This window comes from Gobio gobio (genome assembly GCF_949357685.1).
Source record: "Gobio gobio genome assembly, chromosome: 9".
Lineage (NCBI taxonomy): Eukaryota > Metazoa > Chordata > Actinopteri > Cypriniformes > Gobionidae > Gobio > Gobio gobio.
This window is the reverse complement of record NC_137115.1, coordinates 53,611,959-53,638,808: the sequence shown is the minus strand read 5'-3', so window position 1 is coordinate 53,638,808 and position 26,850 is coordinate 53,611,959. Positions and strand designations below refer to the sequence as shown.

Below are 26,850 nucleotides of genomic sequence, written 5' to 3'. Positions count from 1 at the left end.
CAAGGTAGCCTCGAGCGGCTGCGTTTGACCGTGGCTCTTCCTTGCAAGGAAAATAAATCTTTATAAAGACAATTGGATTATGGTTTGTCTCTTATTAGTGATGTCGACGAATTAATTTTTGCCATTACAGTTGGTGTCAGAAGTGGGATTCCTTGGATGTGCCTTCTGGACCCCGAGAGCAGACAGTGACCCGATCATCCTGGACTTAGAGTCACAGCCTTACCCCGAAGAATTGAGGGAGAAGGGCTGACTGCTCTGGGGGTGTCCGGAGGGTCCAGACACTGGAATCAGAGAAAAAGAATCCGATGGCAACGGGGCGCTTCTGGTAAGAGACAAACTCTTGAAAAAAAATTCAGGGGGAATTTTTATTTTATTTTTTAGAATTTGGTTAAATTGAAAATTGAATTGATAGGGATAAACCATAGGGGGAGTCTGACTCTGTGACGAATGCAACGTGGTTGATATGTTTATGGGATAGAAACTGAAATCACGTGGGCGAATTGGAGGACTGAGTTGTGTGCGGTCCGGGGACTGAGTTGTGTGCGGTCCGGGGACTGAGTTGTGTGCGGTCCGGGGACTGAGTTGTGTGCAGTCCCGAAAAGGGCACTATTGCGAGTGTCCGCCCGGCTGATCTTGGGTGAAGAGATCAGATCTGTACGGAGACGTCCAACAGATTAATAGCGCGCGCGCGAAAAAGCCACAGAATCAGACTGCCAATATGGGGAAATCCAAAGCAAGCTAGCTGAATATGAGACACCGGTATTTTATCAAATGAGAAAATTATATGGCCAGAAATGCATGCAACGTATACGAAGTTCATTAAATGTCATGATTTGAGTGTCACCGCTGAGTGACCGGACTGGGACTGTGAAAGAGAGTCAGTTGAAGGAAAAGGATAAATCGATGGGCTGTTGTGAGAACGCGTGTGAGAACTGTGAGCAGACACCGAAATGCTGGGTGTGAGAGGCATTGACTGTGGAGAAATGAAACGGAGAAATTAAAATGCCACAGCTGTTTAAAGATCGCTGGTGAGTATGAACTTTGACTAAATTTTAGCTAACAATTTGAGTGATATGATCAGCAATTTGATTAGTCGGTATAAAGATTGTAAGATGAACAAGAGCAAATGCTGTAAGCAGCTCCGCTCTGAAACCCTGACTTCAAAGAAATTTGCTGGACTGATGAAGATAATGGGCAGAAATGTTTTTATTGTAATTGGAAGTTAACTAGCTACAAACAAAGAGAGAACAAGAGAATTCAAATGTGTAGATGTTTGTGCGTATTCATTAATTTATAAAATGGGGGAGGTGCCATAACCGAAGGGAGATATACAATTTGAGTAACTAAAAATAATGTTGGTGAAAAAGCAGATAAACTTTGATAAAGCACCATAAATTGCAAGCCATTGTCTGTTTTATTGGACCTCGAGCGAGCTCTGTTCTCAAACAGACTGCCACTTTTGGAGCACACAGGTTGCTGAACGTTGCTCCATAAGCTAAAGATAAGAGCGTTTTAATTGTGCTCAGCTGGGCCATTGATTTTGCGCGTAACTGTGTCTGAACACCCATAAGGTGTAAAAAGTGTGGCAAATCAGGCCACCAGACTAAATTCTGTAAATGAAATCAGTAAAAAAAAAAAAAAAAAAAAAAAACAGATTTACACTAAGAAAATGAGAAAATAATAAGCTTGATAAATTCTTTAGTGATTATTTTTGAAGGAAGGATTTGAGATAATTTTAATATGAGGTTAAAATTAAAGTTAAAGATGATAAAACATGTTGTAAAAGATATATAAAATATATAAATCCTGATTAACCGAGTTAAATGAAAAAGATATAATAAATATGTTCTTGCTCTTCTCACCTTTGCAAAACTCTGATAATGATGATTTGACTGAATATTGGGTTGTTGAAATAACTATAGGTGTTAAAATGTTGAAAACCCTAGAAATTGATGTTTTGGTTTCAAAAGATAAGCCTGTGCTGAGCTGAAATAAACAATTTGTAATCTCAATCCGGCCACCACGTGGCCTAATTTGAGTAACAGAGACTCAATCTGAGTGAAAATTATAGCTTCTGAATTTATTTTGGGGGCAAAAGACAAATATAAAGTTATGATCACTTGAAAATGTGATTTCTGTCTAAGGATAGAGTTAAAAGGAAAATGTCTTATATTTATTTGAAAACAAAGCCAGATCTTACACTGAGCTAGTGTGAGGAGTGAAAGGTTTATGAAAATGCAGTGTAGCAACCCTGAAGGCCTCAGAGTCTCTCTCTCATCCCAGACCAGCTCAAAGCTGATATATGAGCCTGTGCCACAGATGATAGAAGATATTGATGAGTAAAAGCACAGGGCATTATGTGAACACAATAGACAGTTATTTGTTAAGATATAAAAAAGGTGCCATCAAGAGGGCAATAAGACGGAAATTGAACTGAAATTTTGATTAATGTATGATATGACCAGTAACTTCTGTCTACTCTTAGCCTTCACCATGTACAGAACTGATGGCCTTAGTCACAGATGTAGCAGAACATTAAATGGAATGGAGAGTTGTTTTGGCTAAATTCACTGAGTGTAATCCACGCACTGTTAGGTTGCGTCTTTGAAGAAGTATGATGGATTTTAGTGATTAAGTTGTGTTATAATTAACCTGTCTCCATGTTTTTGCTAATTTGAAAGCAGACCAGATGGCTCTGATGACTCTTGAATGCACTTTCCGAAAGGCTCTAGAAAATATCGGATCCTGTTTAGGGTCAAAGATCTCAAAGCGATGACGAGGTTGAGCACGATGTGGTTGTTCCCGATGACGGGTAAGACTTCCTACGGCCTGACAGGATAGCAACCCAAGCCAGGGGAATCACGATAAGTCGCCTTGGACCCCCTACCAAAAAAAAAAAAAAGAAAAAAAAAAAAAAAAAGGAGGAGGGGGTTTTATGTGAGGTGTGTATGAGAGGTGAGGCAGATGTCTGTGAGGCCAGCAGCATCTCTGTTGGGGGGGGAAGCTGTGTTTCGTAAGGGCCAAGGTCAAGACTGGACACAGCAGCCCCTGCCCTAATATTGGCCCCTCTATACCGCTCACCAAATACCGCATAAATTGAGAGCCAGGAAACACCCTGAAGGAAAAGAGCTATGAATGAGATCGGCATTCAAGAGCCAGCTGAGACCATGCTGTGATTGTGATTGATAACTTTGTGGAGCAGAACAAAATTTATTTGGATTAGTAAAACTGTATGATATTGAACTAATATGTCTCTATCATAGTCTTAATCCTGCAGGTCATTAGGATGGCAGAGGATAATTTGGAGACATGGTGATGGCTTTAAGATGAGGACGGCTTTTGAAGTTTAAAGAGAAGGTCTGAATAACAAAGAAATCTAAACTAAAGATAACTTGAAACAATAAGTTACACTATGAAATTTCTAAACTTTGTGAAGGATTAATGATTTAAGGGTTAATGAATTTAACATTATAGTTAAAGTCTTAGAAGACTGTTGAAAAGATTATCTGGGTGAGAGAGAGAGAGAGAGGCTGGAAACAGGGATTGTACTCTATCTGTTATTGCTCAGTTAAAGCTGAGACTACACAAAAACAATGATATCAGAACAAAACAACCCAGCTGACTTTTCTAAAAATAAACAACTAATGAACGAACATATTTGAAACTGGTTAAGAGACCATGTAAAAGCACATCTTGAGAATGAGCAGTTCATATTTATGTGTCATGATTGAGTGTAGTGTGTCAGTAACCTCTGGAATTAGTGTCTTTATCATTACAGATGAGTTAAGTTAAACAAAACAAAAAAAACTTTAGAGGAAGTTGATTATTCTGAGTGAATCTGATGAAAAGATGATCAGAACATGGGACGAGCTTTAAGTGGATTGGACATCCAGCTCTGTCTGTCACTAGTAATTATGACCAAATTTGTCATGGATGAAGACTATTTTAATTTATCTTTGGATTAATTAAGAGACAAAGTGACAATTTAACCGAAGTCACTATCCAAATGATCTAGAGACTCCCTCATATTTATGAAAGGCCGGAGGGCGAACCAAAAAGATAACTTCTAAAAGAATATCTAGATAACTTCTAGACATATTTTGATTCATACAGGAAAAAAATAAATAAATAGAAAATAAAAATAAAAATTAGGATTTCTGACAGGGATTGTGAACAATCAAAGTCAAATTAGGCTAAAATGGATATTGAAATATGAATGCTTTTTAAAATACAGATTGGTTTTAACCAGCGTTAAAGAAATTGATGTGGCAAGTTTGATGATAAGAATCACTGCCAAATGACATGATGTAAGAGGAGTTTTAATGGACAGGGCATGGAGAAAATGGTACTTTAAAAGAAATCCTAATTGATTAATTAATTAATTTTGTTTATTGATAACAGGAGCTGAAAAGATTTTGATAAAGAATTGGGTATTGAGTATGATTAAGTATGATGTCACGAGATAAAGATGAGTGAACGAGCTGATTGAACGTAATACAAATTGATAATTTTGTCATTTTGATGAAGTATATTTAACATTAACAAATTTAGATTTATATTTGTTAATGGTTAAATATGAGGTGGGCTATGATGAGTGAAAATGGGTCTGTTGGAAATAGTAAGTAGGGTAGTTTGTGAAGAATTGTGTTGAAATGACTGACTGAAGGAAGGTTGATAAGAATGTGATGCACAGTGAGAAACTGTGGGCAAAGCACAAAATGTAAACTGAAGGATGTTTTATGTAGAGATTTAAGGCGCTAAGATGGATTATTATCTATCTTACTTATTTGTATTGTTTAGTTTGAGTTTGAGTGAATGCCAAAAAGGTCTGTTATGATTTTGATTAATCAAAAGAACCACTGATTGTTTGTTTTTCATATATGTTTTCTAAAGTGTTTAGTCTCTGAGGAGTGACTGTGGGTCTGGCCTAGGGATGTGTGTGTCGTCAAACGGTTGATAGCAGAAAGTTGGCATGTTTGAATTTTGGAGGTATCACACACCCCTAACATGATGGGAGAGCAGTGACAGTGATTACTGACTTAGCCCGGCTTACAGAGATGAAATACGGATTTGTCTTCCATTTTATTGGATATTTTCAGTATGTTTATGGGAAACTTTCAAGTTAAGACTTAAATGCGCAGCGTAACTAACAACAAAGAGTTTATTTCAACAGAAAACCATGAGAGCAGATGCGGCTGCGAAGGCCACGGCAGCACAGCAGTCAAAGGAACCAGAATGTATTTTATTATCTGAAACTAACACAAATGCTTTGATTTCCTTACAGAGTATGCAGGCATTTGCCACAGCAGCGGAGAAGCACCTGTGGAGACGTGGCTGGAAACTTATGAATGATGTGTGAATGTACAAAATGGCGTCTAGACAAGAAGTGATGGCAAGCCTTGTTTACCCCAACAATATTTTCAATGATTATGATAAATGGCTGCATGGGCGAGCCTGCAGCCAAAGGGGGAATGGTAATGGTAATGGTACTCAAATGAATGAAGTTTATAAGGGGGTTACAATATTTGCTGAAAATTTCGCATTTTGATGCATATTGAAATACATGAAAACGAGAAAAGGCCTTGAGTAAATCTGAGCCCGTTTGAGACATTTTTTTTGGAAGACCACCATTCATGGGAATGGAAGGGGGTAAACAATAGCTTGCATCAATAGAATTGTGAATTATTGCAAAGAAATGTCTTCTCTGTTGTCTGATATCTGTGTGCAGGCGAAAGGGGATACAGGGGAAACCGGCTGAGACTCCCTTGCACAACATCAAGCCAGGAGATCACGTGGTAAAACAGGACCTGAGTACGAAGAGCTGGAAGGCGGAAAGGTGGCTAGGGCCTTTTGTCAGGCTTCTGACGACACTGCCGTCAAAGAAGCGGAGAGAGCGACGTGGGTGCATGCGAGCCATTGCAGAAAGGTCCCACCAGTGATCGGGGAGGAGGAGCCGAGAGGAGAGAGAAGCAGGAGGCAAACGTCTGTGCGAGCAGATATATAAACATCATTTGCCGTTATCATCTCAGGAGCAGAGACACTGGCACAACGTGGTGCTGAGCCAATCAGTTTTCAAGTTAAAGAAGAATTCAAGAATCAAGAAATCAAGAATTCGACCACAGGGAACTGCACAGCGGTGATAGGCAGTATCACAACAGGTTTTACCTGTACGTTTAGCAAACCAAGTGACACTTCGCATGCTGTAATTTGGGTTTGTGGTGACAGAAACCATTTCATGCCACAGAAAGACTCGACAGGTTGCTGTTACCCAGCTTTAATGAATGTGATGAGTGACTATTATTACTACTTCTATTTTTATTATATACACATTTAAAATTTTTCTTTTTTGCAAGTTATCAAAGAATGATAAAAGGGGGAAATTGTTGGGGAAAAATTTAATCACAGAAGATTTAATCTTCCAAACCTGTTTTCTCTATTGTGTTTTAAATGAGTCAGATCAAAGAGGCCTCACCTGTGGAAGCCATACATTGTCCCTTTTATCTATTATGGCTCTTGGAATTGGAATTCCTGACTAGCATCTATGCGTTTGAATAGATATGCTGATTAAGAGTAGGTGATACTCTGTCTGTTGTTACAGATGAAGGACCATTGTGTTTCTTGCTTTTAATTGCTCAAGGCGAAACCTTCAGTGGGTTTCGCCAGATGTATGGGAAATTACTGAGGGGATTATTTAGACATTGGGGGTATAAGAAGCTTGTGGCTTCTTTGTGTCTCCAGTTCACACTCAAGGTAGCCTCGAGCGGCTGCGTTTGACCGTGGCTCTTCCTTGCAAGGAAAATAAATCTTTATAAAGACAATTGGATTATGGTTTGTCTCTTATTAGTGATGTCGACGAATTAATTTTTGCCATTACACTACTCAAATATCCAACTATGGAACTCGCCTTCAGGGAGGCCTGGTGAGGCCTACCACCTGGTAGCAAGTTTACAACTGACTGCTATGAAAACCTTGGCAGTTAGACTACTGGCTGACTAATAACTACCCATTGCACTGATGGGGACTCGTCCTCAGGGAGGCTTCGTAGAGCCTACTAGCTGGTAGCTGGTAAGTCTTCACAAAGCCAACGTCTCTGGGAAGCATATCACACCAATTCACACAAACTGGGGCCACCCACAGGAGGCCTCTAAAGGCTAGCTACCTGGTCGCAGTTGCTATGCGCCCAGACCTTAGAAAAACTGGCGAGCTCTGACCGAGCGACTCTCATATGAGAGGAGGCTGATAACACAGGGATGGTATATGGGCTCAAATTCACGTAGTGAACAGCCAGTGGTGATAGTGCCTCAGCAACGCACCTCCATCATCCCTACAGCCAAGGCCAACTAAGCCAACATACCCAACTGAAGCTCCAACTGCTCTAACCTGCGGTGGCTAAGGGAACTGGAGACACAAAGTAAAAACCCCAAGCGGTAGTAAGCACTCCATTCTCCCAGAAGGACGTCCTACCGCTTAGTACTCCGCTAACATTTTGGTGGAAATGAGCGGCGGCCTCAACATAACTTTCACCATGAGAGGAGGCCTAAGTTTACATGCATATGAACCACATGAGCGGTGGCCTGCCCCGCGATTCCTTAGAGGGGAAAGCCAACACACACTCACCTCCACAACCCAGAGCCTGGCGCTGTATTAAGCCACCTACAGGGGAAACTTCAGTTAACTTCCTCCTTCCTAACGGTTGACATAAAACCCATACTCTATACAGGGAACGAAGGTCTGTAAGAAATACATATTTTAGTGTTATGACACAAAATAGACCACTCTCACCTGCGGCGTGTAGAGCGAAGACTCACCACACCGTTCTCATATGACCTCGGTGTACTACCACCCTTGCATGCCTGAAAGAGGCGCTCTCACTGATCAAGCCAAGGCGGGCCGTCGAATATCCTTCCACCCAGCCCCAGGCCTGATGTAAGAAGCGCCTAGAGAAAAGCTTGAAAAACTAAGAGGGATCCTTCTTCCTCCGGGAGTCCCGCCTCTTTTGCGACCTACTCCTATGAGGGGGCGCACGAAAGGCAATACTGGCACTCTGGCCCTGTCTCCAGCCCTCGGGCCATGACGGGGCAGGCCCTCCCGCCTGCTTGGGCGCGGATCCGGATCTCAGCGGTACGCAGGTTAAACGCTGCCGAACGCGCCTTCGCCTCTCCAAACTTTCCCACCACCGCCCCAACGGAGGCGGCGGAAAAGTTTGAAAGGCGAAACCGGCGAATCAGCCGAGTCCGACCACAGATGTCTCGCCGCGGCCATCATCGCGCCAACGATCAACTGATCGCGGCAGCTGCTTTGTTTGGTGGCACGGAGAGCTAGACCTGTGGTGCGGCGCTGAGGTGCGGCCCTGATTGAGATCCCTCAGCAGATCTGCCTGGTATGCCTGAAACACCGCCATGGTGTGAAAAGCAGCACCAGCCTGACCTGCTGCCATGTATGCCCTGCCATTAAAGCACAACGTGGTTTTGAGAGGTTTAGATGGCAGAGTTGGAGCTTTCAGTGTTGATGCCCACCCATATGCGAGAAAGTCCGCAAACGTCCCATCAATCGGTAGCGTCAACACATACCCATATTCCCCTGTCCCCTCGACATCAGCGTTTTAACTTCGATGAATATTGGGCCGAATATGGATTCTTCCATGCCCTCTCGATCTCTGTAAGAAGATCAGGAAGGAATGGAAGGCTCATCTGAGCCGATGGTTTATGGCCAGAGAGAAATCGATCGTGCAATCTATCACAAGCGATCTCTCCTCTAATGCGCCAACATGGCAGCCTCAAGAAGAGAGCCAGATGAGAGCGGTGCAATCTCAGATTGAAAACCGCTCACACTTACACACAAACAACTTCATATGAACTGATTGTGCATGCTCTTGATCCCAGGCAGTAAATACACACTCGTGTGTAAAATAATGAGTTTGTATTACCTTAACTCGTATAGCACTTCAGACAGAACAGTCCCTGAAGACGAAAAGCTGTGTATGTGTTGGCAAGGCGCCCTCATATGCCACCTGTCACGCTGAGGCGTTCCCCTGTAGCGTCTTTCCGACGCAGCGCGAGTTCCCTTTCGAAAGGGAACCTCTATTCTGGGTCTCAGGAGGATATTTCTGTCTCGTGCAGAGTGGCATTTATATTTAGATGTCACTTCCAAAACTTTGCTGCATTTGGCCGTCGGTCCTCTTAGCAATAATAGTTTTATTCCATGAATGACTGTAGCCTCGAAAGTGAGCCAAGCCAAGACCGCTACGATCACTAAAATGCTGTTGCTTTGTCAGTTCATCGCAATCTCACAAAGTTCCATTATAAAAATGAAGTCGTCAACAATAAATCTCTTACTTACATCGTGTCTTGACTTTGTTTGTTAATAAGAGGTTTCGTGAGCCTGCATTAATGCCGCCTTCACGTGGTATCAGAAATGTTATTCCGACTTCTGAAAAATCGTGATTACGAGCTCACTGCATTCAAGTTTCATTGCATTCAATGTGAGGGCGTTCATGTGCAATTTTACCTAGGAAACTCATATTTATGATAATCGTGAAGCACGTGAAGGCAGCATAACTCAGCACTGAATAAAAACTCTTTGCGTTTTGAGCGGTGAGATTCTGATCGCGTTCTAGAAATCAACAACTATATCTGTGATTGGCTACATTACTCACCGCTGCAAAAACCTTGCTGTAAATAGATGCATTTGAATTTACCAAATCTGTTTCGCCAATATTATTACAGTATCAACTGAGGGTGCTTTTGCTTGCATTTGGTAGAACCGGGCCTGCACCGAGATAAAACACTATCTCATTAACAGTATAAAGTTTATAACATTATATTGTTTTAGGATGGTATCTATGATGTGTGTGTGTCCGTGCGCACCTAAACTTTCCTCAAAGATATTTTCTTTGACTCACGGACGGTGCGGAGCAGATGAGGTAAACAGACGAGATAACTTTTTTTTACAGGGAAACCTAAAGTAAGTGTTTTATCTCATTTACCATTTGTTTTTTTTTTATAATGTATTGATTTATAGCAATATGTATATGCTGTGCGCGTTTAAACGAGCCAAAACTTTTCTCTCAGGGGAGTGAGGGGACATGACTTGCCGTTCAGTGCAGACATGGAGTTTACTTTTAACCAAGAGAACACAAAATAAGTGTTTGACCTCATCTACAAAGTGTATTTATGACGTTATATTGTTTTATAAATGATATTTTTTGTGCTGTGCGCTCCCAGAGCCGTTGAAATACAGAGTTGCAACATGCTTTGATCTTGCTGTCACTGGGTTCATGGAGCTCTCAACAACTCGCGCCGTCTATCTGTTCGAATCGTTGGAGGAGGATCAAACTTTTAAAATGTAATTTATTCCTGTGATCAAAGCTGAATTTATCATCATTACTCCAGTCTTCAGTGTCACATGATCCTTCACAAATCATTCTCATATGAGGATTTGCTGCTCAAGAAACATTTATGATTATTATCAATCTTGAAAACTTTAATATTTTTGTAGAAACTGATACATTTTTGACTAAATTGACGAATAGAAAGTTCAAAAGAACAGTGTTTATTTGAAATATAATCTTTTGTAACATCATAAATGTCTTTACTGTCACTTTTGATCGATTTAATGTGTTTCTTGCTAAATAAAAGTATTAATTTCTTCTATTTTTAAATCATACTGACCCAAAACTTTTGAACTCTTATGTCACACTTAAAGTCTGAATGTCATTGCATTAGATAACAAAATATCTAAGCATTTGTTATAAAGAAAGACCGCATTAAATGGCATAATCCTTTTCCTTTTTCTGCAGTAAATTGTTCATGGCAGGAAACGTCCAGGCCGCTGTCAACGCTTATAATCTGGCCATAAAACTCAACAGGAAGATCCCGGCTTTATTCTCTAATCGAGCGGCCTGTCATCTCAAACTGAGAAATCTTCACAAAGCCATTGAGGACAGCTCTCAGGTCAGTGTTTTCCTCTCTTAAATGACATGTTGCGGTTGTTTTCACACACGGCGGACTGATCCCTTCTCTCTCTCAGGCCCTTGAGTTGCTGACGCCTGCGGTCGCTGCAAACGCTGCGGCTCGACTGAAGGCTCATGTGAGGCGAGGAACAGCGTTCTGTGAGCTCCAGCTCTATGTGGAAGGTACGGGATCATATTCTGCTTTCATGCAAAACAGTCAGAAACATAGAGTTATCTATGTGTGTGAGAAATCTATCTGCACAAGTCCCTTTAAAACGAGTCATTTCACTGGTGGCCATCTTTGAAACACCTCTCGTGCATGAAAGTGCAGCTTCGGTCTCTTTGAATGTAGAAACAACATCAAATTCTCCAAAACGGTTCCCCAAGCTTACGATTAAATTTCATATTTGAAATTCCAATGAAATCTGACAACAACTGTCTCATAAATTTTGTTTCCAAACGCTCGAATCATGACTGCATTTTTCAGCCTTGACAAACTAATGCGCATGTGCAGTCCTTAGCGCACATCAACGATTGGCTCTTTCATTTAGAAGGCGGGGCTTATTCGCCAAATTGGGCCTTGCAATTTCTCCCATTCATAAGTAATCGGAGTGCACCGCCTTCCTATATACAAAGTTTTTGAATCACTTTAAGCAGCTAATATAAAAATATCTGGTGCTCTCTTTAGGATTGGAAAAAAAAATCTGATTTTAAAATGTGGCATCTGTTATGATTATGATATGTAGAGTCTGTTCAGTGCTGTTCAACGTTCAATAATGTCAAAATCAATCAGCACATCCATCATTAATGAACAAAATGTCCATCACAGGTTTCATATATCAGAATAAAACTTCACTTAATTGAATATTCACATCACCGGTTCCCCGGCCATTGCCCATAACCTAGTTACTTTTTCAATTCATGTTAATGATTTAAATTCAAATTAAATAAAATGTATAAATATTAACAATTCTGCATCCTTTTTGCAATTTCAATGCGAATGTAATTCAAACTCAGGAATCATGCGTTGTTCATTTCTGGAGTGGAGTTGTAGCATCTATCTATGTTATCTATCTACCTATCAATATCTATGATATTTTTTAGGTCTTCTGGACTACCAAGCGGCTTTAAAAATCGACCCACTAAATGAAGCCCTGCGAACTGATACAGACAAGATTCGTGAGGTCATACAGGGCACCAGGTCACCATCCAGCTCCTAAAAATACACAGACAACTAAAGGATTATGGGTGCAGCTGTAATCAATGCAGAAATGTGCATGAGCACACATCAACATGTTATGTTTATCTGTGGAATAAAAATATACAGCGGTTTTATAATTACTATATGTCTCAAATACAACATCATTTCTATGAAAGAACCAATGTTTGTAAAGAGCTGCTCCCACAACTCATCTCTCCTCTTCCGCAGTGAAAACTGCAACACCGTTTCCAATCCTGGCTTCACTTTTCTCCTCATTTATTGGCCTAAATAAGAAAACTTTGAGCAGAAACTCACCTGCACAACTCATGAATCGAGTACATGATTTCTTCATGGGTTTCTCTACATACGACTATTGTACGTTAAAGTTACACTGTATGTAACGCTGACCTTCGGACGTTAGTGGTCTTCACTCCTTTTAAAGGGATGTACAGTATTTCTAAGTTGGCCACATTCAGTTCAGTTAATAGTAGAGCTGGTTAACACATCTCAGATTATATCACGGCACAATCTAACAGTGTATGGTGTGACTGCACTGGTGCATTATTACAGTAAACAGGGTCTGCATTGTGCAGTATTACTCATTCTTATATAAGACAAGTGTGAGGGACGTCCGGATTGGTCGAGCTGCTTGTTATATTTGCATGGGCGTCACGGAAATCAAACTGCCACACCTGTAGAGCTTTAAAGTCCTCGAGTGTCTTTCACATCAAACCTCTTGACTGACAGTGTCACAGCAGCTGCGACCGCTCAACTTTTACAGGAAGACACAGGACATCACAAAGCCTATAAACGGTAAGGTTTTAATAATGTGCATGATCATTTATGATTGAAGCATAACTAGCTCAGTATTATACGATACATTCACAATGATTTGATGAAGGGTGTATAGTTACATACCTCAATGTCACTATCTGTGTATTTAATGCTCGTCAATTTAACATACAGTTGACCTAAACTAACAACACTGATGCAAACTGATCACTAGCACACTCGTTTTTTCTATTTCCTGTTTTTCAACAGATGGCAGATTGGCTAAACATAAACGAGACAGTGGATGAAGAGTGGTGGGAGAGGGCATACCAGTTGTTTCTTGAATATGATCCAATAGAAAAGATTCTGGGACATTCTCAATTATATATGAAAGGAGATAAAGGGAATAATTACAGTTTCAGCTGCGAAACAAATGTTCCTCCTACTGGGAAAGTCAATGATGTTTCTAAAAGAGCAATTTTGGTGGTGATTTCAAGAACAATGAGAAAAAAATGGGATTGGAAGGATCTTCCGCAATCTTCTAAAACCGTACCGGATCTGAATGAAAATCGCAAGAAACTTATAAACTGTGTTACTGACCTGATCTATCAAGAGGACGGCAAGCCAAGACACTTTAAGAAATAGACTGAACACTATTGATTGATGAACTAAATGTAATTTGCCTTACTATAATGGTGTGTAGGGTTACTCTGTTGCATGTTTTAATTGAAATAAGAATACATTTACTTGCCTTTTACAAATAATTTAATTTCCTTTTATTTTTTCATATTACATCCATCAGTTAATCAATTATATGTAGTTAATAATTAACTCTATCCATACAATACTATTGTATGTTTTCATGAATTTGTCATCTGGTTCCAATGATCACTTCTATCGATTTATACTCAAGATCAATGTCTTGTTTTGTTGTTATCTGCAATTATATATGATAAATATGGGTGCAATAAACATCCACTCAAAAAGGTGCATGTAGTTTTTTTGGGAAGACAATTAGTAAAAGATTATAAAGAACATGGTTTTATATTAACACTTTTATAGACACCAGGCCCAGAAAAGCAAGAGCTCTCAGAATATGTCGACAATTGACGTAATAGGACGCAGAAGCACCGCCTCAAGCCAGGCCACCGACTCGTAGAGCTAAACAATGCGGAATCGATTGTAAACAAGACACAGGTCGAGACTGGATTTGCAGACATATTGAGATTAAAACACAATGCTGTGCTCTCTGTTTTGGATCCGACAGGAACGGTGCAACACACTTATGTGAGTAAAACATGTTTTTACATCTGTTAGTATTGCATAGTTTCAGATCGTTTGATATCTATTGATTACAAACCTTAGCATGCGGTCACAGGCTGGCGAAGCTGTTATTGGTTCATCCGTGATTAGACTCGAATATGCCAGCTTGCAAAGCCCAAAGTCCCGGGGCTATGTGTTTTTCAGACGGGCTATCACCGACCAGCCGACGCGCTCACGTTTTTAGAGAGCCCTGGCTGTGGGCTGGGCAATTCATTCCGGTTGCCGTTTGCCACACGCTGTCACTGACAGGGGAGCTGAAGCTCATTATATATGCAAATCTTATCCAATCCTAGCCATGGGCGTTTACTTCCAAGTCTTCAATGCGGCACGGCCAATAAAAAACGATCGTTTTTCAGAGAGCCTCGAAACCAAGGCTTATATATTACTTATTCATTATGATGTTTCTGAATGTAAAAACCACACGGACATCATTAGTTGACCTCAGACAACAGTATAAAAAAATATAAAAAGACCCCTTTAAGAGTTTAAAGATATTTTGCTTATTGTAGTGGGTGTGTCCTCTGCCAATTGGTCTTTACCTCCTGTCCTCAAGAAGGTGTAAATTACAGGTCTACAGGACTTGATTAATGCTAATTCCCATTGTGAACTCATGTTTACATTTGAAAGAGGTTTCTGTCTGAGTATTTAAGGGAGGTTACAGAAGGGTCATTACGCCGAGACCTAAAGCACGATCAATGTAGAATCCAACAGCTTAGACACGCGCGTCTTCCTCTGATTGTAAACAAATCTCTTCTGGGTCATGTGTCCGAACGCCGGATCTACGTCATATTCTCGCGCATGCGTCGTGGAGGCACACACGGAAGGCAATAACAAGCTGGATAAAGGCGTTATGTTGATTTTTTTTGCGCACAAAAACTATTGTCGTCGCATCGTAAGATTATTGTAGAGTCACTGTGGTGAGATGGACTTTGTAACAATGTTTTGAGTGCCTTTTTATGGGTCTTGGGAGTGTAAATGTACTGAATGCCAATGGAGGCCTATCTGAAGCCTTTCTCAGCATCAGCTTTCAACTAAAATATCTTCATTTGTGTTCCGAATATGAACGGAGGTCTTACGGGTCTCGAACGACATAAGGGTGAGGAATTAATGACAGAATTTTCATTTTTGGGTGAACTAACCCTTTAACGAGTGAAGGGCATAATAAAAATGAACTGGAACGCAGCACGTGTCGTTGCTGCTTCTTCTTCTTCGCCTGTTTTAATCAAGAGATGCTGTACTCGTTCAGGAGATGTGTAATATCGCCCCCTACCGTATAACATGGAAAGTGGAAAATATCGTAGAGATAACAAAAGACAGAAAAAAATCACTCACGACTCTTGACGGAATAACTTTTATTAAGGGTTCATCTATATTTATATGCAGTGATTTATAATTTAATGCAGACTATGCAGTAATATTTTACATTTGATTACTATTTGTGTTCCTGAAAATCTTGTTTAGACCTATATTAGCCTACATAATTTGTATGTTTGTTCTACTGTATTGATTTGTGCTGTTGCACGTAATTTGATTATTTGTTCTTATTTTATTACTGATTGTAATATTACTGATTACAATATTTAAAATATACATTAGTTAGGCTAGTAGTTTTTGGAGCCATAACCTTATTTATGAAGGTTACATGGATCAAAAACAATACTAGGCTTATTTTATTTTATTATATTTTATTTATTACTTTTTTTTGTAGTGGGACCAGTGAAAATTTTGGCAGGGCAAGTAGAAAAAAATCCTTTATAAAAAATAAGTCCTTATATAAAAAATAAAAATAAAAAAAAACCAACGGACGCGTGAGCTCCATGTAGAACAGAAAAGGTGACAATTCTAAACAGACAAAATTAGTTTTTTTTTTCTCTTAAAAACAACAAAATCCGGAGAAACAACTCAAGCAAAGCCTCATTGGTTGTGTTGTAAATAGTTGTGTGATGAATAAATGTTTTATATTTATTTACCAAATGTGCACTCAGTCACTCAGTCATTTCAGCTCACTGTAGAAATTCACCAAACAAACATCCGCCTACTGCGTGCCGCGCGTATTCACGCCCGCTCCTCGACACTAGTTTCGGGAGGTCTACCACCCCCCTGAAATGGGAAACACTGATATGAGACAAATGTGTTAAAACCAACAAAATATCAGGGTCTAATGATGTTAGAGTTTTCTGTTTCATGTTAGAGTTTCACAACCTAAATCTAATAAAATATCAACGTCTAATGATGTTAGAATCTGACGTCAATATGATGTTGGCTTGAGACGTTGGGTCAACGTTCGATTTTGGTTGGTAAATACCACAACCTAAAACCAACAAAGGATCAACGTCTATTGATGTTCGAATCTGACGTCAATATGATGTTGGCTTGAGACGTTGGATCAACGTTAGATTTTGGTTACTTTACAACACAACCTAAAAACAACTAAATATCAACATCAGCTGACGTTGGTATTGGACGTCAAATTAACGTTGGCATTCGACATTGAGCTGACAATGAATTTTGGTCACCTGACGTCACAACCAAAATGTAACCAAATATCAACGTCTTATGACGTTGTGTGCCTGCTGGGATGGGGCACATCGAGATTCTAGATTTCTGACTAACTGCTCAACTTTAACTAAGTGGTTACGCAATCGCATTATATGGGGCCAGATAAAATACTATTGCGATAATAAGGCATTTTATGGTACTGGCCATAACCTCTGGTTACTGTTTCAGCTTTAACTAAGTTGTTATATAGGTGACTGGACAGGGCTACATGGGTACTTTTTAACAATAGCAAGCATGGGCGGCAATGTTAAATCGCTTTAGCCATAACCTCTGGTTAATGATCTGGGGCCGTATTCACAAAACATTTTATCTTAGCACTAAATAGCTCCTAAATAGCAGTAAAAGTTCTTAGCTAAGAGTTTTCTCTTAAAACCTATTCACAAAACTGCTGAGAGCAACTTTTACTCAGGAACAGAAAGAAGTTTTAAGCTAAGAGTAAGGACGGAGTTGATGTCATCACACTTACTAAATATGCCCACAGTGATTGGCTGATGGGGGAGGAGTCTCAGTCAGTGATAGAAATATTGTAGAACGTATCATGTTGCCATATTCGAATAAAGATTTTAAAATAACAATGTTGCTATATTAAAATAAAATTTAAAATATGTTGCCATATTAAAATAAAGGTTTTTTTTTAAAAGTAGGCTAAGTGTCACTAATTAAACAATATATGTTCAGCTAATTATCAGCTTGATTGCAGAATTCAAGCGAAAAATTATGTTTTATAAACAAAGTTCGGGAGGAGCACAATAGATATACATAATAAAGGCTATGTCTTACGGCGGAGTCTCTAACGTCATCACTGGCGGCCATCTTGTCACAGGCAGGGCTCAGTGGTGCCTGATGTAAGGCGAGTGATCTGCACGAACACAAATACTCTCATCTCACAGAAATCTTGACGGATTTACAAATGGTTTGGTTTCTTACAAACGTTATTAACGTGGCTTTAATTATGGATGCTTGAACAAATTATGAATAATTTTTCATAAGTATGCAGTGTCATAACTACATCTCTGACGTTTATAACAAACCAAACAGTTTGAAAATCGGTAGAAAATTGAGCAATGGTTATTAAAAAAGTGCAAGCACCCATGAAAACACAATGTTACGAGGGAGCGAGCTGACTGTGACAAGATGGCCGCCAGGTGCGGACGTCGACCTCCATTGGCCAGCAGCGCGGACGAGACATCTAGCCTTTATTATGTATATCTATGAGGAGCACTATATAATCAGCTTGAGAGGAGACATACAGTATACACAGCCGAATCACAGTTTTCTGCATCCCTCCACCACCCCGACTCCTCACTCTCGGCCCAGCCGGGGATTCAGGAGAGTAGGCCTACTCTGGGTTTGGGCTCGGAGACCTTGATCCTCTCGGACAACATGGCATATGGGCTTATTTTACTCTTTTACTCTATCCGATCATTTGTAAGTGTGAACTTGTGAAACAACTGCCACAGGTAATCAGACATTATTATTATTTTTAGTTAACAAAGGTGTGTTAATAAAGGCCCCAGACTGGGGATGTTTTGTGAATACGGCTCGAGATTGGTGAGTTTGTGATCTCTGGGCCCGTTTAACGGAAGGTGTGTGGACCAATTTGTTTTGTAAAAAGTGCAGCTGATCTCATTTTTCTTCAAGAAATTAATTCAGGTGAAACAGATGTTAAGTTTTGGAGGACACAATGGGGAAACTCAATTTTCTTTAGCCATGGCAGCAGCCACTCGACTGGGACTGCTATTATGTTACATTGGTTTTAAGGGACTGTGTTACACTCTAAAAAAAAAAAGGTGCTATATGGCACTAAAATTGGTTCTTGGCTCGTAATCATAGGGGAACCTTTTTAAGTGCTGTATAGCACCAATTTTGGTGCTTCAGTGGTTATTTAGCGGTTCTTTTGCTAAGGTGCTATATAGCACCACTGACTAAGGTGCCATATAGCACCGCTACCATATACAGAACATGTTAAGATATGGTAGCCTGGATGCCAGCCGAACTTAGCCCCGCCCACAACATTTTTACTCGGGCAGTTCGGTCTGGACTCGCTCCATAGAGGAGTAATTATGCCCGAACAGAAACTGTTCGGACCAATGAAATTGTCAGGGCGGGCTTTAGACGATGATGGACAGATGATCAACAGTAACGTAATCATCCACGTCACCAAAGAGCGCTTGGGTTCAATTTGTTCTAATCCTAAACGGAGAACTTGTTGTATATGCATTCACCTTTACTATTTCTCTCGGAAATGATGATGGTGTTGGTAATTACTCTGTGTATCCTTAAATTATTTTTTTACAACACCGGCAAAGATCGTTTACACTCACCTTTTTCTTCTAACGTAACTTATGCTGCCTTCACGTGCTATTGGAATTATCGTAAATACGAGTTTCCGAGGTAAAAATTGCACATGAACTCCCCCACATTCTGAAACTTGAATGCAATGAGCTCGTAATCACGACTTCAGAAGTCGGAATTATCAAATTTCCGATAGCACGTGAAGGCAGCATTATTCCAGCGTGTGTGCAGACAGGGTTGCCAAGTTTTTACAACAAAACCGCCCAATTGCTAACGTTCCTCAAAACTAGCCAAAAACAAGCCCAATAGCTTTCCAGGGGTGTTCTCCGGGAAAAAAAGGCATTTGGGAGGTAAAATATGTGTTATTTTGGCAGGGCTGGCAGCTAAAAATCGCATTCCTGGGTCTGTATATCACATAATTAGGGTCGCTTCAACCCGCGGACATGGCAACACAGTGCAGTTGAGTTCTGTTGACATTTGACAACTAACGTTGTGCGTCGCTCCGTTGCTCTGATTGGTTGTAGGTCTATCCAATTGAGGTCTTTCCTGGTTCGGTTGAAACACGCCCCATAATCACAGCCCAACGGAGCAGAATCAGACTCATATTCTGACTAGAATTGAGTATGACGACGTCAGGCTAAAGATATGGTGCTATATAGCACCAAAAGTGGTTCCTCTATGGTGATTACGACGAAGAACCACTTTTAGTGCCATATAGCACTTTTTTTTTTAGAGTGTAGGAACTTTGTGCTCTGAGGAAGGCAGATGGGTTTGTGCTGTAATAAAACAAGATTTTTTTACTTTTTGTTTTAGTTTTAGCTTCTTTTAGTTTTATTACTTTTTGGACTTTGCCGATACTATAAACGCCTTTAAAGTAAACTGGCTGAAAAGATGCCTTGCAAACCCAGTGTCATTATGGTTCATTCCAAATAAAACAAACTTGATGGCCTGTCTTTCCTATTAAAATGTAACTTTTTGCCTGGCAAGTTAACCATTTCCCTAACTCCCTTTCCCTAACTATAACTTTCATCAGATATAAACTTGCAATTGCGCGTTCTAAAGTCCAATTCTGAGGGGAAAAAAGACTTGCGAATTGCAAGTTCCCTTTCAGTCGTTCATGTTCGATGTTACTTCGACTTTACGACATATAGGGATCACTTCTGGGAGCACAACTCAAGTGGAAAATCAAGTGGAGATGGGTGAATTATGCTGCGTTCTATTATTTATCCGTGTCGGAGCTCCGACTAGGAAGACAGACGTTACCTAGCAACACGCACCAACACGCCCCCTTTCCTCGGATTTTGCCGCTCGGAAGTTTGGACAACCGTGAGGACACCGAGCAAGAATTCCGAATCGGAATACAAGATGGCTGCGACCTGTGTGACTTGTAAGTATGAATTGTTTTCATTGTTTTTGGACCGATTTAGTTGTTTAAATGTTCATTTGGCAAAGATGTTCAGATATCTCTATGCCTAGTAGACCTACAACAAACGTTCATTAAAAAGGGTCCTGTACCCACCTTTTTCAAACTGGCGCAGCGCTGACTCGGAGTAGGTAACGTTAGAAAATGCATGATTTGATTTGATAACGTTAACCTAGATTATTGTTAGCTATTATTAGGCGCATAACCAAGTGTGTGTGCGGAGTGTGGAGCGCGCACTGCATGACGAGGCGCCGTCCATGTTTTTCTCCGACTCGGACGCGCAAAACATACCAGAACGCTTGAAGTGTGGAAGTGACGTCATATCCGAGGGCCGAGTCGGATCGTTGACCATAATGGAACGCACCATTACCTCTGAATTTAAGATACAAAAAGTTGATGATGAATTATTGGGCAAATGTAAATGAAGTGTAAAGGTTCTTAGACCATGTTGGGAAAGTATGAAGTCAAAGGGTGAATGTTTTGTTTGGTCAGCAAATGATTTGGCTAAAGAAATGGGAATACAAGGGAAAAAATGTAGTCCTACACTACAGTTCCTTATCCAATGACACCACCTTGGTTGTTTCCCCCTCCGATTTTAGATTTGCATATACAAGATGAAATAAATAGACTTAAAGGGAAAGGAAATTGGACAGATATAGTTGAAGAAAGATCGAGAACAATTGGTATTAGTCTTTTATTGTGATATTTACTGATGGATCAAAGGAACCTAAGAGTGGAAAGACTGGCTTTGCATTTGTTATTCCAGATTTGAAGATACAATTGAGGGAAAGAACACCTGACCATTTAACAGTATTTTCAGTTGAGATGTTAGCTATTTTAAATGCATTAGAATGGGTAGAATATAATAAGATTAAAATGGCAGTGATATGCTCAGATAGTTTATCAGCGTTTTTTTCTTTGCAGTCTTTATCATTTCATAACAGACCTGATTTTGTTTATGAAATATATGAAATACTGCACAGATTAAAGCACCAGCCCATAGGGGAATTGAGGGAAATGAGATGGCAGATGTTTTAGCAAAAAGCTTTAAAACAAGACAGGATAATAGAGGTAGCATATAGTAAAGCAGAAATTAAAGCAATTATTCGTATTAATATAATGAGTGCATGGCAAAAGCAATGGGATGAAGAAAGCAAAGGATGTCATTTATACAAAATAAAACCATTAGTAGGTAAAAATGAAATCATCTGGAACTTCTAGAGAGCAAATCATAATATCAAGGATGAGGTTAGGACATACTGGTTTATATAAAACAATGCATTTATTGAGAAAACATCCTTCAGGTATGTGTGATTGTGGAATGGAGGAGCATGTCTTATGTCACTGCATTAAGTATGAGACACAGAGAATAAGATTCAAAGTTAGAGAAACATGGGGGGAGTGTGTTAAATCTTAAGAATATATTAAATGAAGAACAGATAAATAAAGCAGTATTTATTTTTCTTAAAGAAACTGGAATAATGAAAATCATTTAAAAAAAAAATGTCTTCACCTCCAAGCTTTACCATTTTCTCTGACCCACACTCCAGTACAGCAGGTGGCGGATATGCACCTAAATTGTTAGTTGCCTCTTGCCAATAGAAAAAATTAGAAGAAGTAGGGAAGCACATGACATGATAACATGAGTGCACATTGGGAATCACCTGACAAACCAGGAAACATGACAGTGAACATGACAAAATAAGAACCTGAAACAAAACACTAAACATTACAGAATTGCAACAGAGTAACCCTACATACCATTAGTGATGCAAATTACATTTAGTTCATCGATCAATAGTGTGTAATTAATCTATAAAAATCTCTCGGGCAGCCGTCCTCTTTATAGATCAGCTCAATAACACCGTTTATAAGTTTCTTGTCAGTTTCGTCCAGATCCGGTACATCAGATTGAGAAGATGCCGGGCCTAGCATCCACTCATTCCAATTCATTTTCTTTGCTCTTGAAATCACCACCAAAATTGCTCTTTTAGAAACATCACGGAATTTCCCATTAGGAGGAACATGTGTGTAGCAGTTGAATCCATTATCTTTCCATTTATCGCTGGTCATATATAGTTCAGAATGTGTCAGAATCTTTTTTATTGGATCACTTTCAAGAAACAACTGGTATGCCAACTCCCACCACCTTTCACTCACGTTCTCGTTTAAGCTTTGACAATCTGCCATCTGTTGAAAAACAGGAAATAGAAACGAGTGTGCTAGTGATCAGTTTGCATCAGTGTTGTTAGTTTAGGTCAACTGTATGTTAAATTGACGAGCATTAAATACACAGATAGTGACATTGAGGTATGTAACTATACACCCTTCATCAAATCATTGTGAATGTATCGTATAATACTGAGTTAGTTATGCTTCAATCATAAATGATCATGCACATTATTAAAACCTTACCGTTTATAGGCTTTGTGATGTCCTGTGTCTTCCTGTAAAAGTTGAGCGGTCGCAGCTGCTGTGACACTGTCAGTCAAGAGGTTTGATGTGAAAGACACTCGAGGACTTTAAAGCTCTACAGGTGTGGCAGTTTGATTTCCGTGACGCCCATGCAAATATAACAAGCAGCTCGACCAATCCGGACGTCCCTCACACTTGTCTTATATAAGAATGAGTAATACTGCACAATGCAGACCCTGTTTATTGTAATAATGCACCAGTGCAGTCACACCATACACTGTTAGATTGTGCAGTGATATAATCTGAGATGTGTTAACCAGCTCTACTGACTATTAACTGAACTGAATGTGGCCAACTTAGAAATACTGTACATCCCTTTAAAAGGAGTGAAGACCACTAACGTCCGAAGGTCAGCGTTACATACAGTGTAACTTTAACGTACAATAGTCGTATGTAGAGAAACCCATGAAGAAATCATGTACTCGATTCATGAGTTGTGCAGGTGAGTTTCTGCTCGAAGTTTTCTTATTTGGGCCAATAAATGAGGAGAAAAGTGAAGCTAGGATTGGAAACGGTTTTGCAGTTTTCACTCTGCAGAAGAGGAGCGATGAGTTGTGGGAGCAGCTCTTTACAAACCTCAGTAGAAGAGCTTTCATTCTTTCGTAACAGAGACATATACAGTAAGGATTGGTTTTTACTGCTTAGACAAAAGCTGAGATCCAACACTCTATAAAATAAAACAATAAAACTCACTAATCTGGAGAGAAGATCTCACAGAAAGAGTGTAGGACACACCAACCTGGCCAAAACTCCTCCCCCTCTCCCTCCTCCCTTTATTACAGTAATATAACTGAATACATTTGATTACTTCTCTATCTTTCAGTACTAGAACACATTTTTATCACTCGCCACACTCTCAGAAAAAAAGGTACAGTGGAGTTCCCTGGGGAACAAAACGTATAACAGTACCTTTAGAGGTACACAATTGGTACTTAGGGTACAATAACCCCTACAATTAACCATTGGCAGGCAAGTTCGGTCCTAGTGAGTCGCTCTCCAGCAGAGTTTGGCTCCAACCCTTTAAAGACGTCTATAGAAGCTCTTATTGAGAATTACCAGAGGTTTAGATGTTGATGTTTTATTGAAAATCTTTGGTCACCATTATGTGACCAGTGTTTCCTTTAGTGGGCAGTTTGACTCTTGGCTTTAGTTTGTGGGTCACAAAAATTGTCATGAAGAAAAATGTTTGACTAAACTCATCGACTAAAACTATTAATACATAATATTCACCAACAATACTTTCTTGCCACAGGTCAGACATTCTGAATTTTGATTTTTAAATACATTCTAGGGGGAAAAAAGTTTAGACGCACACAGATATCAAGAATCAGCATATGAATCTCAACAATGGTGACATACTTAATGCTGCAATGCATGCTGGGAGCCATTAGTTTTATACTGTGGTGGCTTAGTAGTGTTGGAGCTAAACTCTGCAGGACATCGGCTCTCTGGGACCGAACTTGCCTACCCCTGACTTAGAGGTACAAAAATGTACAATTAAGGGTACCACCCCAGTGACAAGCCATTGTACCCCTGAAGGTACAATTGTGTACTTTATTTTCTGAGAGTGCATGGTGGAACTCTAGGACAGGTTGTAGCCTAGAGCTTTCAGTGGCAATGTGGACAGATGGAAAAATTAAATGAAGAGAACCAATCAAAAGCATCAGAATAGCATTGCTTCACTAAAAAGCCTTTAAATGGCAGGAGACATTGTGCACATCAATAACAGGCAAAGCCATTATTCAACATATCCTAGCTTTTTACAGAAAATATTCAGATGTAAACCCCCCCCATTGTAAAATTTAACATTTTCATAATTTAATTGCATATTTTGGTAACACTTTACAATAAGGTTGTATTAGTTAACATGCATTTGTTAAAGGTCCCATGGCATGGCATTTTTCTATTATTTTATAATGTTTCCTGAGGTGTGCTTATATTGTTAGTATGATTTTTACATCATAAAATGTCATAATTTAGAAATAAAAGGCATTTTTTCTATACTGCTGTTTGCCCTGTGGCTGAATGCCCTGCTTCAAGAGGCGTGTCTGCTGTGAGACTTCAGTAAAAACGCCCACTGTTGTGATTGGCTGACATCTTTGCATTTTAAATGAGCGGAGGGGGCGTGGTTTAACAAGGTCTACGAGGCACGAGCAGGCACGAGCTGCTGCCAGAGAGACGGATGGACCTGAGTTCACTTCACATCGGTTCTGTCAGTCTCAGTTCAGTGAACTGTTGTAGTTACAGCATATACTTCAGGTTATTCGTCTATTTCTAGTCGGAGGGACTGTCCCTCATGTCAGAAAGTTAGTAACTTTAGTAAATTATGGATCAGCGCTGACTGGAGACGCGAACCGTTTAGAACGATTCAGTCCGATTTGGTGAACTGATTCGGTTCACTAAAAAGAACCGGTTCAAAAGAAAGATCGTTCGCGAACCGGACATCACTAACGTACTACAGACTGAGCTCAGCGATTGCTGACAAAGTTATTTATAGTAACTACTGAGTTATGAGAGCGCTGTCAGTCAGCGCGAGTTTATTGTGTTTGTATTTGAGAGTTCTGAATAAACACGAGTCCCAGTCACACAGAGTCCGTCTTCATCGTTATTACCAACTTTGTAACACATGCAAAGTACCATTACAGCGAGATGAACGAGTTATGAGTAAGTGTTGATAATACCATTATTTTTAGATATGTTCCTATCATATGGAAAGCGTCAGTGACGCGCATTGAGTAACTTACACAGCGCAAACAAAGACACAACAGCAGTAATCGAATGTAATCCAGTTTATTGTGGGAATAGCTGGCTAGCCTAGCCCAGATATGCTCACGCTTACCCTCCTTCTGCTTAATCTCACGCCGCGTTTGGTGCCTCCGCTGTGGGCCAGATGCAGTACTGGGGGTCGGGGATGTTGAAGGCCGACCGGCCAGCGTGATGTTTATCTCTAAAGAGATGTGAGTCTGCCGATGTTGAGCAGAAACGACTGTATGCACATTGTAGAACCGATAGACGCGACGAGGACGTACAAAAACACTGACTCACAAGATAGAAAACACGAAAACACCGTTCTGTCGGGAGAGAGAGAAGCCGCAGCGTGTGCACGAATAATAAATAATTAGCTACATATAGGAAATCACTGATCACAGATCAGAAGGAACTGAAAAAAGACTTCTGTTTTCATTTGTACATCCAAACCAAGCGGCAACCTCCCGCTGTTTCTCTTGAAGCCAATACGGAAGTGCCTCAAACTGCAATTCATCGACTGGCCGCTAGGGACAGGATCCAGAAGGGAGCAGAATCTCATTGAGCCCCATGTTAAAATGGCCAACTTCACAGCAGAATTAAACATGTTTACAGTCTGGTACAAATTGTGCTTTTGGTCTATACGGCTCATTTTGCCCTTCATGACGACTGTGAGGGGGGTGAATTTTTTTATAACTCATTCGTTTACATTATATAAAGCCTTAAAATTCTGCATAATTAAGGGCGTGGCCATTTCGAGTGACAGGTGGATAGCCATTTATCTGCTGTCTGTTAGTCATCGCGTCACTTAAGCTCCGCCCACGTCCCGCCTTTTTGCCCATTTTCTGTTATCCGGGAGTGACGTGCGATGACGCGCTGCCAAGATGGCTCGTCCCTACTTTGCGCTTCAGAACGGCTCATCAGAATCCTATGGGTGACGTCACGGACACTACGTCCATATTTTTTTACAGTCTATGATCCAAACACTGAGAAACTGCCCGCGTTCACTCGTTCACAACCCATGATCTCTCGAGCGTTTGCATGGCCGTGGCAGATTCTCTGGGTGGAGGAAAGGGAGGAAACCGTTCCTGCTTGGACGTCAAACCA

At 40.2% G+C, this 26,850-nt stretch overlaps 2 protein-coding genes across 2 annotated transcripts in view; both read left to right on the top strand.

Annotated features, from left to right (window-relative positions):
* Positions 1-26,850, top strand: part of ss18l2 (ss18, like 2) — a 692,656-nt gene that overhangs the window by 660,891 nt on the left and 4,915 nt on the right. The window lies entirely within an intron of this gene.
* LOC307132042 (dynein axonemal assembly factor 4-like) lies at positions 8,768-12,171 on the top strand (the record flags this gene model as incomplete). Its single annotated transcript, XM_079826175.1, has 5 exons — positions 8,768-8,801; positions 10,224-10,317; positions 10,799-10,952; positions 11,029-11,134; positions 12,056-12,171. 5 exons carry the CDS (start codon positions 8,768-8,770, stop codon positions 12,169-12,171), a joined length of 504 nt encoding a protein of 167 aa, XP_079682301.1.